This window comes from Heterocephalus glaber, unplaced genomic scaffold, assembly GCF_053883595.1.
Source record: "Heterocephalus glaber isolate CG9 unplaced genomic scaffold, H.glaber_assembly_v1.0 deba00000594, whole genome shotgun sequence".
NCBI lineage: Eukaryota > Metazoa > Chordata > Mammalia > Rodentia > Bathyergidae > Heterocephalus > Heterocephalus glaber.
The window spans coordinates 23,022,348-23,037,050 of NW_028258151.1; the positions used below are offsets into that span (position 1 = coordinate 23,022,348).

Below are 14,703 nucleotides of genomic sequence, written 5' to 3' on the forward strand. Positions count from 1 at the left end.
TCACTGTGTGACTTTAGGTAAAGCAACCTCTCTGTACCTCAGTTTCCTCATCTATAAAATGGGCAAGGTAATTGTTTCATTGGGCTGCTCTCAAGATTAAAGGAGTAACCTATGTGAAGCACTTAGAATAATGCCTGTAATATAGTAAATGCTGTGCATCAGCCGTTCATGTAAAAACAATTCAAACACAAAAAGCTCAAGTTAAATTCCATTTAAAATTGTAAATCACCTCCAACATTTCTTACCCCTCCTCCTGCTTCACTTTACTCCTTGGCACTTTTCATTAACATGCTCTACATTTTATGTGTGTTTATTTTTTTTCTTTTTGTGGTAATGGAGATTGAACCTAGGGCCTTCGTACTGAGCTACATTCCCAGCCCTTTTTAATTTTTAAAGTTTGAGACAAGGTCTTGCTAAATCACTAAGTTGCCCAGAGTGCTGGGATTACAGGTGTGTTTTTCTCACTGTCTGTTTCCTTGAAAGAATGTCAGCTCCAGGAAAGCAGGGGTTTCCAGGGGCCTAGTATAGGAGGCACACAACACCCCCCCGAATATTGGCGATTATGATCCATAGCTCAACGTCAAGTTGACGTCTCTGGACTCTTCCCAGCCTTGGCCATCTGGGGCAGTCGCCAGCCCTCCAGCCAGGGAAGTGGAATCCACATTACCGAGGTTATCAAGGGGTCCCGGTAATGTCTGAGCTCACCTCTCAGAAGCACAGGGCTGAGAGTGTCTCAGGTTAGGACACAGGGACTCTCTCTCTAGCTCCAGCACTGTGGATTCCCAAGTCTGGTCCCTAAGTCCAGCCGAGCAGAACTCTGGGAAATTACCTGGTCGTCCATGGTGTTCACACCATCAGGTCCCAGGGCCTCGATGGCCTGGCTGATGAGGTCTGTCCGCCCGCAGTTGAGCATCCGGAAACCTAGGTCCTGGTTGAACTTTTCTGTAGCAGCGCGGGCATCCAGCCTCCGGAAGGAACTGAAACAGCACTCGGGTCTGTCCAGAAGGGACCAGGAGGTGTGTGAGCGTGACTGAGCTAGGACCCTGCCCCTCAATGCCGCCGGCCCCGGCTGGGCTGACATGTGCTGTGAGGACGGCTGGAGGACTGGGACCTGTGTTCGCACCTGCCATGCCTGGCCCGACAAGCTCTTTTACATGAAGAACTGTACTGCTTTTCTGCAAACAGGTTAAGGAAGTGTGCTGAGCTCTTTGGACCCGTCAGCTGTCAGGAACAAACTCCCAACTCAGCCTACAAGGGACCCCAGTGGCCGGATGCTGTGTACCCTCTGCAGGGAGCAGGCTGCCCCTCAGCCTATGAAACAGTCCTGGCGGCCACAGTCCAGTTCTTGCCTCTGTCTCTCATCAAGGCTTCCTGGTATTGCCCAGAAGTACCAGAGCCGTGGAGGAAGGGGCCTTAGAATCTCATGGGCAGTTGACCCAGCCTGCGGGGGACAGTCAGATTATACCTGTATCTCCAGAGGGCATATAATGGACACTCCACAAGCGGCTCTGCCTAGGTTTTTGGTTGGGTCAAGGCATTTGTCACCCAGAGAGAGGGGCCCACACCTTGAGGACCCCCTTAGAGCAGCCCAGAGGTGCTACAGCCACCCTCTCTGACCAACTCCCCACCAGCCATCAGGAGCGGAAGGAGGCTGAGGGGAGTGAGCAGAGGCTGTGCAGTGCTGGGCCTGCCTTCCTCCTTGGTCCCTTACTTGAGCTGTCGGGGCTCACAGTCCAGGCCAGGCAGCAGCAGGCGGGCCGCCTGCCGGATGTCGCCGCTGTCCACAGTGAGGCTACGGCGGTGCTCGGCGTAGGTGATGGCCACACGCATCCACTCCATCAGTGGCGGAAGCAGCATGAAGGGCCTGAGGGGCAGCAGAGAGAGAGGTCAGTGTGCGTGGGGCACTGCTGGGAGGGCAGAGGAACCCCTCAGAAAACAGCCACAAAGCTGGGCATCCCACAACCCCCCAGGCTGGGAGGGGTGGAGGGGACCTGGTTCTTCTGCTCATAGAGACTTCGATTTGTTTCCTCATTCTACAGAAACCTGTTCATGGGTCTGGAGGACTCAGTCATGGGACATCAGCAGAACTCAAGGGCCCTTAGGTGGCCAGTGAGGGAAGGGGTTTCCCAACATGTACAACCAGGCCTCCTGTCCCCTCCCAAGAATTCAGCTGTGGAGCTGGGGTGTTCCTCTCTGCAGAGGGGAGACAGCGTCTCCTGAGTAGTGGGCCCAGAGGAAAGTCTCACAGATCCAGGCTCCAAAGACAGCTTTGCCTCGAGCAGCTGTCACCTCATTGTGCCGTACAAACACTCGGATCCTGTCTTCACCTGCAGCGCCCCTCTTTCTCAGGCTCATCCTGAGACCCGGTGGGTGAGTGCACATCACACTGTCTGTGTGTGGTGGACAGTTGTCGCTTCCTCGGCTGGAATGGGGCTCACTGGGCCTTCTGCCTTCCAGGGCCGGGATCGGGGAGGAACCGTCTCAGGGGTCCTTCATGACACCAAGACCCATGATGCGGAGCAGCTAGACTCCGGGAGCAAGGCAAGGCTGCCAGCATGGGGTCTGTGCTCCAGGCTCCAGGGTGCACCTTTCAAAAGCACTATACATGCCACCAGGGGGCACCATTCCCATAAAATGGGACAGTGCCCCTCACCAAGTACCCCCCTCCATCCCACCCCTTTCGCTGCCAGCTCTGGGACTCAGCCTGGGGTGGGGTCCACTTGCTACCGATGAAGGCTTCCTCCTGTCCTCTGCCCAACCTGCCAAGTCCCCCATGGCGAAAGCCCTGTGGCAGAGCACTTCACAGGCCAATAGATCTCATGCCCCCAGCAGCCAATCTTTGGCTTCATGACAGTGGACACCCAGCCTGCTCTGGCCAGAATGGAGAGTGCTTTTCCCTCGCCAGGTCCCAGGGAAAAGACATCCCAGCCCTCACTGCTGGTGTCTGATTATAGCCCATGTCGGGCTCCTGGCTCCTGCCCATGTTCCCAGCCCCTCCTGATGCCTTATTCCTCCATCCTTCCTTTTTTTCTTCTTCTCCGTCCTTCCTTTTAAACTAAGCCAGGCAGTGGGCGCCAGGCCAAGGCAGGCAGTCAGTCCTACACATGCTCCACTTCCACTGGTACCCTGGGCCTTTGAGGACTGGACCTGCGCTGTCACCGCTGCCTTTCCCCTTGGCACGCAGCTGAGTTCTCCAACCAGGGAAAAGTCGGGCGCTTTCTCCTCAGCTACTCTGAGCCGGCTACAGGTGATGGCCAGAGACTGCCCGGATCACTTATCTCAGTTCCCCAGGCTTTAGGTCATCCTGAGTTTTAAATTTCTCTTTTTGAGGGTAAAGGATTCTTTTGCCTAACAACCACAAGCCCCAGAATAATGAGATGTGATCTGGAAGGTGACTCCTTCGGGAAGTGATTCTGATATGCTGGTTCTGTCCCTGCAGGAAATGGACAAGTCACTTGAGTGTGAGGGGAAATGCCAGGCTGGGGAAGCCTCACTGGTCCGGGCCTTCAGGGGTGCCTAGAGCTGCACTTCATTATCACCAGCCAGGCCACTACCTGTCACCAGCACACAGATCATAGTGCATAGAGCAACCCTGCCTGTTGCCATCTCTTCATGAAGAAGATCAATTCTCCCCTTTGCCTGTCTAGATTCTATTTAACCTTCAGGGCTTAGTGCCAGTGGCATCTCTTTTTGGAAGCCAAAAATCTCTTCCTGCCCTGAAACTCACTAGAATCCCTATGACTCTTCCAGCAGTGAATGTGCCCCATCTTCCTAATGAGACTATTCCTTCTAAGGCCAGGAGTGATGCCTTGTCTCTGCTTTTTCCAAAATATGCTCAGCCTGGGCTCTGACACAAGAAGTCTTCAATAAATGTTTGCTGAATGACTGAAAGTATAGATGAGTATCAGTAACTAAGTATATAATACACCCAGGTTTTTAGTTATGGACTAGGTCATGTTTCTGCCCAGAAAAATAACATCTAATTTTCAAGGGCACAGTGTTGACTCATGAGAGTGGGAAGCCAAGACTTGATGGGGGGAACTTGTGTAATCTAGGAAGGAAAAACAATCCAGTCGTGAAGTGTTTCTCTGTTTACAAGCTCTCCCTTGGTTAAAAATGCTCATTCAAACCCCCCAACAAGTAATTTGGAATTTTACAATTCTCATATTACAAGACTGGAAGGCAAGCTCAGAGAGACTTCTATATATCAATTCTTCTAAAACAAGGAAAAGGTTTCAGTTAAACCATCAGTGTTAGAGATGGATGTGTGAATAAAAAGATAATTCATGAATCTGCCAGCCATTCTTCCCCACTGTGGCCAATGGCCAAGATAAAGTGCCAAGTGCGGCTACTAGGCCTCTAGGCAGGCATCTCCCAGCTGCACTCGGGGAAATCCAAGAGGGAGTTGGGGAACCATGAAGCCCAACCAGATGGTGTCTGGATTCACTCTCCTGCTTCATGTCTTAGAATTTAGTGTATGAGAAAATGCAGTATTGATGCCCTCAGTGGTTGTACACCAGGGATTGGCTCACTGGCTGCATTCTACCATCTTGCTCGGAGACTGGACAGTTGACAACTATACTTCTTGGACTCCTTTGCAGATAGGGTTACAGATACAAATTAGGTTTCACCATTAAAGAGGGAGCAAGAGATCTGGGAAGTAGACATGAGGCCAAGGCCACTTTTGTGTCCATTTTGTTTTTGTGAACAGGTCACGAAAGCATGAAGTATTCTTGGTTAGTTTCCTACAGAACATTAGAATGTCTAGTTTCTATCCTTCTGGCACTCCTGAGACAGGGGTAGGAGTGGTGAAAGCAACGGCAAAGATGCCTTAATTCTAGCTCCAATCCTGAATCACAGCTCACAGGTGTGTGTTTGAACTCACAGCCTCAGGGAGAAGCCCCCACAGCCCCATGGATGAGCTCTGTTGTCCTTGCAGCCATTCCTTGAGGCTCAGCTTAGAATCTGCTCCTTGAGGTCTTCTTGTGATTCCGTTAGTCCCCATTTCCCTGCATTAAATCCCTTCCTGCTTAAAATACCTAGAGGGGTTTCTGTTTCCTGAATTTAGTGCTAATCAATATTTTCAAATACAGAAAGCCAAATCATCTCTGCCTCTAACATGGTCCGCCCCCCAAGTGAACCTCTTCCGGCCTTGTCCTCAGCCCTCCCGCCCCCTGGCCTGTGGGCCTCCGGTAGGCAGTGATAACACATGTAACCCCCATCATGGGCTGCAGATTCAGGCTGTTTCCTTTCTGGTAGTTTCACCAAGCTCCTTCCCTGAGCTTGCTGAGGAGAGCTGGGCTGCATTACTGCACATTCTGGAAAATCCCTATGAAAACTCCCGCCTGCAGCGGCTGTGCTGCGTCCCAACTCCATGGTGAGAGGGAAGAGCGAGGCTGAGACCATCTGATGCATGCGGTTCCCTGTGGTCTCCGCTCTGTTCTCGCCTGGAGAAGTGGCCGTTTTCCTCTTCTTGTGTCCCCTCGGGGCAGCTTGGCTGCCAGCGTTTCCATGCCAGAATGCAGATGCCTGCAGGGCCAGGCTGCAGAGCCCCTTTATTCACCCCTCGGCTGGGTCTCACCTCATAGTGGTTCTCAGGTCTTTTTGGTCTCAGAACCATTTTTATACTCCTAAAAATTACTGGGGACATCAAAGAGACTTTGTGTGTGTGAGATTCCATCAACACTGTATCAGAAATTAGAACCTAGAAAAGGTTACAGTGCAGGAATACACAAACTCACATCCCATTCGCTATAAAATGACATCCTCATCAGGTCGCACAGCCTCTGGACACTCAGGCGAAAAATCAGAGTGAGAGTGAAAATGGTATCTTCCAGGCAAAGCAGCTTAGAACCTGTGGACTCCAGGAAAGCATCTCTGGGACCCTAGGGGGTCCCAGCACTACACTTTGAGGACCTCTGCCTTAGAAGACAACAGCAGATCCCTAAGACAACACCACCCAGTGCCAGCTGACAGCAGTGGGCATGGGGCTGGGACCCTGGCCCTGGTGGCACAGGCTCCAGTAAACCCTGGAGTGGGGCATGGTTTGCCTGTGCCCTTCCAGCCCAGGGACCTGAGGCTCCCAGACCCCTCCCTGCAGCATCCTCCCTGGGAGAAAAGTCTAATTCCTTCAATACAACCGAAGTGGCTCTGTAACCTTGGGCGCCTCTTTGGGCCTATTTTTCTATTAAGGGAGGAGCTGTTTGAGTTAGAGGCTTCTAGACATTTTGCAGAGAGAGAGAACCCTTCTGCTCTTATTTCACAGACTCCATATGTCAGCAGCTGTAACCGGTGCACAGAGTCAAGTGCATGGGCTCTGCCGGTGTCTACCAGGCTGCAACCTGGTAAATTCCCAGTGAATTAAACTGTGTGCTTCTGGGCAAATTACCTCACTTCTCCCAGCCTCAGTTTCCCCATGAGAAAAACGGGTCTCGATTCTTAGACCACCTCCCAAGACAGCTGAAAGAACGGATGCAAAGTGCATAGCTCAGCCTTTGGACTGTGGTAAGCACTGTGTGGACATTCACTGCTCTACTAGGTTAGCATCTGTTGATAGAGAAAGCATAATAGCAAGAAAGGCCAGAGGAATGCGGCCCTATTCAATGCCTCAGCTCCAGCCTTCTTAAAGTTCCAACAACAAGTGTAAACACGTGAAGCGGGCAGAAGCCTGTGGCGAGCTGCCTGCCTGTCTGCCATCCACCCCAGCCTGGTTCACGAAGCAGAAAAACAAATGCAAGCACCATGTGGAGCACAAGCTGCAAACTCTCTGGCGGCACAGGCCCTGGGCCTCGGCAGTGAAGAGGCTCGCACGGGGGAAGGGGCAGCGAGGACCAGGGGCTGACGTCAGGAACGTCGGGGTGGGCACAGAATCACTTGGGATCTGTGACCCTTGACGTCCCCAGTGCTGTCTGTGCCTAACTTAACCTGCGCCCCCCCCCCGCCCCAGCCTGTGGTCATTGACTTTCTGGGAGCATCTGCCTTTGTGTGCACAACTACTATCACATGGGGAGAGTCCATGAAACACACCAGGAAAATGGGTCTTTGTACGTGACCTGACCAATTCCTCTCACTGCTAGAGGAGGAGATGGAAACCCAGAGAGGCTAAGTGCCTCACGCAAGGTCACACTGCCAGTTCAGAAGCAATGGAGACACCAGACCCAGATGGCACTGTTCAGCTTCTCTTCATTTCTCCTTTTAAGATAATCGTATCGATGAGTGCCACTCTGTCGCTTCAAGCAGGACCAAGACTACACAAGCCATTTTCCCCATTTAAAAAATGGAGAAAAGGCTTCTTAAGGGATTGGTTTTAAGAGGTCCCTGCAGCTTGGAAAAAAAAACAAAACAAAAATCCTGCACCACTCCACAAGCGTATGATTTATTGGGATTATAGTCCTGTAAGCAGTGTCCTAGCAACCTGGAACGGGAAACGCCTCCAATTTCCAGTTCAAAGTAGGCTCTGATCTCCACAGAGGTGGGCAGAGACCTCTGAGCAAGAGTCAGGGTGGCAGATGGCACAAGCCTATAACTGGGGGCCGGTGACCCACGCCCCATGTAGGAGAGAGCCTCGTGCCTCTGCCCCGGACCTGAGAGTGGAGTGTCTGGGGCCAGCAGGTTTGTCCCATCCATTTGGGAGAAGTGGGGCACAAAGACTGGATGTGCCCACCAGCTGGAAGGGGCAATAATGCCAGGCCCTAACAGGCTGGGCCTCAGGGTCACTTCCACCTTCCGCTGAGCACAGCAGCTCTGGGGTGCATTCGGGACTGGCTCCCTGGGCTGGGAGATGTCATGCCTTGGCTGGTCCCTAGTGAGTTCCCCACCCCACCTGACAGCACCCTTGGGCTCCAGGGAGGATGAACCAGACACCCACAGGCACCAATCAAGGGAGGGGGCTGCCACCATGCTTCCATCCTTGGCCTTCAATTCTCCCACCAGCTTCGCCCCCTTTCAGTGGGAGGCACAGCCAAGCTCTGGGGTTGATGGGGTCAGGCCCGCGTCCCCACTTCTCACGAACCCTGCTGTGAGACCCGTTGCTCTCACACCCCTCCCCGGCTTGCTGTCTGGGTAGGGGAGGCAGGGAGCACTGCCCCTCCCCCACTGGAGCGATGGCTCCACAGACAGACTTCTCTGGGAAGGTGGGGGTTGGCTCTGGAGTTCCTTTCCGTGGCTTCCCGAAGATTTACAGAGTCACCGTGGCCCCAAACCAAGCCAAAACCTCCATGTAGAATAAAACCAACATTGTCCCACTGACGTCCTGTTCCACTCCCAGCACAAAGGAAGCGATTCTAGTCCGGCTCACATCTTGGATTAATTACTTCTCCAGGATTGCTTGGTAAACCAGAATGGTTTGGCTCAGCTTGGAGTCAGGGCTGGGCATGTTTCTCTCTTTGGACTCTCAGGCTGCCTCAGGACTTGCAGCTGACCTGTGGCACAAACTCTGCTTAGAGCCAGGCAACTTCTGGTCCAGGTGGAGCTTTGGGCTTTCCATGGGGAAAATACACCCTTTTTAAGACTCATCTGGTGCAGATTAAAGGCACTAGATAAAGCCTGCCTGGATTCACAGATGACTTATAGGTTTGTTTGGTTTCTTTTATTGGTATTGGGGATTGAACTCAGGGCCTTATGCATGGTAAGCATGTGTTCTACCACTGAGCTACATCCTTAACCCTCTGTGGTTTGGTGTGTGGGGTTTAGATGGAGCTTCACTGTGTTGCCCACACTGGCCTTGAACCCCTGGCCTCAAGCAATCCTCTTGCCTCAGCCTCTTAAGTAGCTGGGACGATAGGGATCTCCTACTGCCCCTGGTTGGATATGCATATCCATGCCACCTACGGCCTCTTCCCAATGAGTGTCCTTGAGTCTCAATGGCAGTCTAACAGCAGTGGGGTGTGAAGCCAGTTGCAAGACAGTTGGGCCATCCAGTGATAATAGAAAATGATGAACAGCGAAGCACGTGGTGCTGTCATAAGTAAGTCCCTTATATCTACTGACCAATTTAGCCCTCATACCTACTTTATGAAGCAGGTGCTTTGTTTGTTTTCTTTGTGGTGCTGGGGATCACACATGCGAGGCAAACGCTCTTCTGCTGAGCTACATCCCGCCCACTGCAGCAGAGATTCATAGTAGGCCCACCTTGCACATGGGGAAACTGAGGACAAGAGAGGTGAAAACTTTGCTACCTGCCACGCACCGGGCCAGCGGCAGAGCTGGAACATGAAACCCAGGCAGTGGACCCGAGTCCAGGCTCCTGAAGAGCATGCTCTGTGCCATTCAGAGCAGTCCCTTGGCCCTGGGTGGCCTCTTGACTTTATAAATGAGACAGGGCAGGTTCTCACCCCTGGGGGTGGAGCTCTCTTGTCCACCTGCTGGGGAGCTGCTTTACTCAGGAGTGATTTCTGAGGGGCTCCAGAGCTCTCCAGGCAAGAGGAAGGGATGCTGCTTCACCTTTTGTTCCTGGAGGCCTGGGTTGACTTGGGTACTGACAAATGGTACTCTTCAGATAAAAAGGAAATAATTCCCAGATAAAGAGAGAACTGTTGCACATGAGAACTTTTCAACCATAAACAATTTCCTGGGGAGCGGGAATCCCAGAGATAGGGCTCAGGCAGTTTCTGGGAAGGCAGCTTGGATTGGGGCGGGGGTGGAGCTGTCACCAGGGAGGGTATGGCCCAGATCCCATAGGTGTCTGTGTGGCCTTGTGCCCTGGTGGAGGGTACTCAGCCACCCGCCCTTGGGAGCTGGGCCTGACTCCAGGTGGCATCTCAGGTGGAAGAGATGGTTCAGGTTCCAGTGGACACTGCACACAGTCACCCCCAGTCCCCAACTTTCTCTGCTGGGTCCAGGGCACCTGCCCCATTTCTCAGGCCAGAGCTTCCCAGTACAGAGCGGGCAGCTGGTCCAGTGGGCAGAGTATCACCTTTTCCCACGCACCGCACTGGGATGGAACGCTGTGACAGCAGGCTGATTGCCATGTTGCTGGGGTGTGGCTCTTGGTCATGAGGCTACACCTCACCTATGGGCCCACGGCTATCATTGCTAGAGACCTTTCTTCTTCCATGCTAGGCCTCAGCGTACCATGGCTCTTTCACCATCTGAAGGCAGACAGGTGAGGGCCTCTAGCCAGTATGCAGGCGCTTCTCTCCCATGGGCATCCGCCACTACCCATGGGTCTCTGCCTTGGGTGCGTGTATCCCATGGATCCCTGCTGGGCAGGGGCAGGGATGGGGGTCTTTGTTTAGGCTCTCACAATGGCTAATTCTGTCCAAGTGCTGCTGAGTGTAATCTCCAGCACCTGCTTTTCTTTCCCCCTCTAGCAGTGATGGCAAACCTTTTAGAGCTTTCCATGATAACAAACAGCCCGCTGTGGCACACGCGGCATAGGTTCACCACCCTGCCCTATAGTCCCATAGCCTGAGACAGAAAGGTGGCCTTTTCAGGGTGCCACAGGAAGTGCTTCTAGAAACTTCTAGGAGGAGACAGGGACATGTAACTCTTGAGGAGAGCCAGCATGCATAACAGGAAGGCTCTTGGGTGGCAACTAGTGGTTTTGTTGATGGGGCTGGGCCTCAGGGAGGGTGGTGTGAACCCCAACACAGCTACAAGGCAGGCTCCTGGCTAGGGCCTGCCCCTGCTTTCAGCACCCACATCCCAACAGCAGCCCCAGGGAAGGATCTGGCATGGGCTTCTGAGTGGCACCGACAATGCTAGGATTTCTTGACCGCCTACTATCTGCCAACAAAGCATGGGGCCGTCCCATCTGCACGTGTTGTTACTTCTGATCCTTACAGCCACCTGCAAGGGAGGTGTATTTTACAAGGGAGGTGTTTTGCATTTTATAAATGTGGAAATCAAGGCTTTGAGATGTTTGGGCACATGATCAAGGTTACATAGACAGCTACTAGTGATCTGGCCGGCCCTTAAAAACATAAAAATGAAACAAGTGTCCTGGGATCTTTCATGATGCCAAACTGCCCTACAGAAGATGCTGGGAGCCTATTGGCCAGGAAAGAACTGGAAAGAGGCAGGATGGAGTAAAGACTCGCTTCCATGGGCACGGGTCACACTGTGCCCAAACTCCACCTTTTGCATTCACAGCCTCATCATGCTTGAACGTGGCTTGGAACCCAAGGTCTCAGGGGTGTGCAGCCAGCCTTCTTTTAAACCTACACCTAGTAAAAGGGGGGTGTGGTGGGGGTCCCAGGCAGCTGTCAACAATAGCTGGGTTTGTGAGAGAGGAAATCTTACCTGGCTGGCAGGCAAGTAAGAGCAGGCCAGAAACCAGCCCAGCCTGGCTTCTGATAGGTCTGAGCTTGTGTCCTGCCCCATCCTCAGGGTTTGAACTGTCTCCAGCTCAGCCTCAGAAGCTACCATAAGAAAGCAAAATCAACTCCCTTTGGAGCTGGGATTTCCCTGCACCAAGCACTCTCGGAATCCTGGCGGTATTGCAGACAAAGGGGATTGTTGCTGCCTGTGTTACAAAAACACTCTGAACTTATGAAGGAGGCTACAGTTCCCAGTCTTCTTTTCTGTGAGGACCTGATGGGTGCAACAATGGGGCAGGAAGTTGTATGCAATGGGCAGCCCCCGGGCGTGCTTGTCAGAGGCCGGGCCAAGATCCTGTTCTGTTGTCTGGCACTGCTACTTTCTTTGTCTGCCCCAAATCCCTGGCTTGCTCCTTGTTGGATGCTGGCAGATGCCCACACTAAGGCCGGCCACCCAGAGCCAGCAAACCCAAATCTGATGGGAAAGAGGGCCCAGGAAGTTGGCAGCAAGTTGCCCAAGTGGCCTAGGCAGAGGAGATGCCAACAGAGAGACCCAGCTCCTTAGTCCCCTCTCCTGGGAAGGAGAAGGGTTCAGCAGTGTGGACAGTGTGAATTCCTTGCATTATCATAAGTGGACCATCCTGCCTGAGCTCAGCCCTGCCTCTTCCCAGCTGTGGTCTTGGCCATGCTTTGGTCCCCCTCAGAGCCTCAGTCTCCTCATTTGTAGATGGGAACGGTAACAGCTTCCTCCAACAGACGTACTGAGGATCTGCCAGGATGCTGTGTGAAGTGTTTTCCGGAATGCAAAGCTCTGCCTCAATGCTTCTAGCCTGTGCAGAATGAATGCGATCCCATCATTCCCAGGGATGCAATGGCAGCCTGTCACATTGGCCCTATGGCCAAACCAGTAAGCCAGTGGCCAGTGACATGACACACCATTGACTGTAGTGACACTGATCTCTGATTCAATGGACAAATGGAATCCGGGTTGTAGGGCTCTTTGAAATCCTTGGATGGTGTAATAAATCTAGAATTTGCAAATATCTCTATCCAGAACAATCCTCACTTAAGTCTTGAGACATCTGGTCTACCTCATCATTTCTTTCCCTCACCTGGTCCTGGCTACTGTCTTGGCCGAGTTAAGATGAAATTAAGGTCAGGAACAGAGGTAGGTATATAGGTGAGGGAGAGAAAAACATGTATTCTGAGTAGACATGACTTCTAAATTCACTCATGTTTTGGATTATTTGTGCATTAAACATAGTTTAGCCATTTCAGTCCCTCTATAGGTTTATGATAATAGTATTTATACTGCTATCAGCAGCCACCATGTATGAGAAGCTTATTCTATGACAAGTTCTTTTCATGTATTCCCTTATTTGATCCCCACAAAATCCTTTGCAAGTAGGTCAAGTCATTTTCAATTTCAAGCTGGAGGAATGGAGGCTCAGAAATCAAATAACTTGCTGAAAGTCACACAGCTGAGTGAATGGCAGAGCAGGGACCCCATCTTACACCCTGACTTCAAAGATCCTAACCATTAGGCTCACTGTCTATTTTATTAACTGCCTATTATGTGCTGGGGTCTGTTCTATGTCCTGAGGACACCTCAGGCACAAGGTAGGAACATGGCGCTTCCGTTTTAGAAGGGTGAGGAAAGGACAGACTAGTGAGCAAATGAACACTTACCCAAAGTAACTTCAGATAGAGAGAAAAGAAAAAGAGTGGTGAGGAATGGCTGAGGGTAGGAGGCCCAGCCCCCCAAACACTGCAGACAATACACAAGTCCCTTCAGAGGTTACTGCCTATGCCAGCCTGGGGGGTACACGGAAGCAAGTACTTAATTCACCCAATAGCTATTATTTCATTTACTTCCATTTTGGGTAAACAGATGGAAATTTAATGCACAAAAAGGGGGAGAGGAATAGAGAAAAGAGCTTAAGATTGCAAATCTTCTTGAAATGGTATTTAGGGGAATCACAAGTCAGTAGCATCAAGCCACCGCTGCCATCATCTCTATTATTTGATAAGAAAACGCTTTCGCAAGCTGAGCAAAAGATTAACGAGCCTACTTCTTTAGACGGAGCACACAGCCTATCAGTGGGCGCCTCTGATTTATGTAAAGTGCTTCTTAGAGGGGGACATTCCCCCTTCTGCATCTGGAATGGAACAAAGAGGTGCCTCTCCTCAAGGGGGGCCCTCATTTGTTAGGGGCATGCTCCCAGAACTAGGGGAGCCCCCCACAGAAGCAGGCTTGGCTCTCACTTTCCCAAGAGGAAACTGAGGCTGGCTTGCTTGAGTCAGAGCCCCAGGAGGAGGACTCAACTTGACCTTCAGACCTCTGAGCACGTGCATCTGTCCTGGGCAGCCGCAGACCTGCTGTCTGACCTTGAAGCATTTGTTAAAAGTCAGTGACGACTTGGGGAAAACACCTATGTTTTGTATTTTTATTTTTATTTTTTTTATTTTTAAATTTTTGCTACTGGGGATCAAACTCGGGTCCTTGCGCTTGCACAGCAGGCGGCGAAACCACTGAGCTAAATCCCCGGCCCACGTTTTGTATTTTTAAAGTGTGCACTCGTTTCTGTCATGAAATCTGTACTTTGAAACACCACAAGTCTATTGTGTGGTTTCTCCTAAACCCAAAGTATAAAGAAAGAGAAAAAAAATAAAAGATAGATAATAGAAGTAGGGAGGTAGATCTTTCTCAAAGGGAAAAGGGATCAAGGGATAGAGGGAGGAGAGAAACGGGAAAAGGGATGAAAAGAGAAAGTAAAATATGGTAGGTCCAACTCCCTGCAAGGAATGTAAACATTATGTACTGCAAACATGCACTAATAAAAAAACCCCGCCCAACAAAACAAAACCAAAAGTCCCTCTGGGAGTTTTGCCGCCCACCTGAGTCTTCTGCGCAGTCCTTTCAGGCCCAGCCAAGTCCCCAGTCTGCCCTGACACCATTCCCCAGTCTTCTCCAAGACTTCCTTGAATGCGGTGGTGATGATGAAGACAAAATCTGAGCCATACTGTGAACCTGACACTATTCTGCGGGCTTTGTGTATATTAACAATTAATCTCACGGCACCCCTATGAGGTTGGCACTGCTGTTCCTGTGTTAAGAAACAAAAAGAAGCCACATGACCCAAGTGAGGTCACCCACATCCCAAGCGGCAGGGCTGGGATTCAGGTTCAAGTAGGTGCCAGAACCTAACGGCCACCTTCCTCTTCCTCTTCCACTGTCTGGTGGCTTTCGCTCGTTTTTTTTTGTCTTGTTTTTATTTGCTTCATTATGCTAGAGAATTGGTCACATAACCATTCTTTAAAACTCTCTTTTATCCCTTCTTCACTGATCAATAGAAATGGAGAAACAAGTAAAGCCCTTACAATGGGCTCTGTCCCTCCCCTCAACCTTTTTGGAGACAGTTTTACCATGTGGCCTGGGCTGGTC

The 14,703-nt window shown here is 51.3% G+C and overlaps 2 protein-coding genes across 25 annotated transcripts in view; one reads left to right on the forward strand and one right to left on the reverse strand.

Annotated features, from left to right (window-relative positions):
- Nat10 (N-acetyltransferase 10) overlaps positions 1-3,891 on the forward strand; it is a 65,377-nt gene extending 61,486 nt beyond the window's left edge. For 10 of the 23 annotated variants that reach the window (XM_087205571.1, XM_087205586.1, XM_087205577.1 and 7 more), the window contains 2 exons: positions 765-1,886; positions 2,040-3,891. The gene's annotated coding sequence lies outside the window, so the exon portion shown is untranslated. The remainder of the gene's footprint in view (positions 1-764; positions 1,887-2,039) is intronic. The other 13 variants (XM_087205582.1, XM_087205588.1, XM_087205574.1 and 10 more) reach the window with 13 other exon arrangements.
- Positions 1-14,703, reverse strand: part of Abtb2 (ankyrin repeat and BTB domain containing 2) — a 165,940-nt gene that overhangs the window by 15,774 nt on the left and 135,463 nt on the right. For both annotated transcript variants that reach the window (XM_021264377.2, XM_004852061.4), the window contains 2 exons: positions 1,712-1,864; positions 830-995 (listed from right to left, as the gene is read on the reverse strand). In XM_021264377.2, coding sequence (XP_021120036.2) covers positions 830-995; positions 1,712-1,864 — 319 coding nt within the window. The remainder of the gene's footprint in view (positions 1-829; positions 996-1,711; positions 1,865-14,703) is intronic.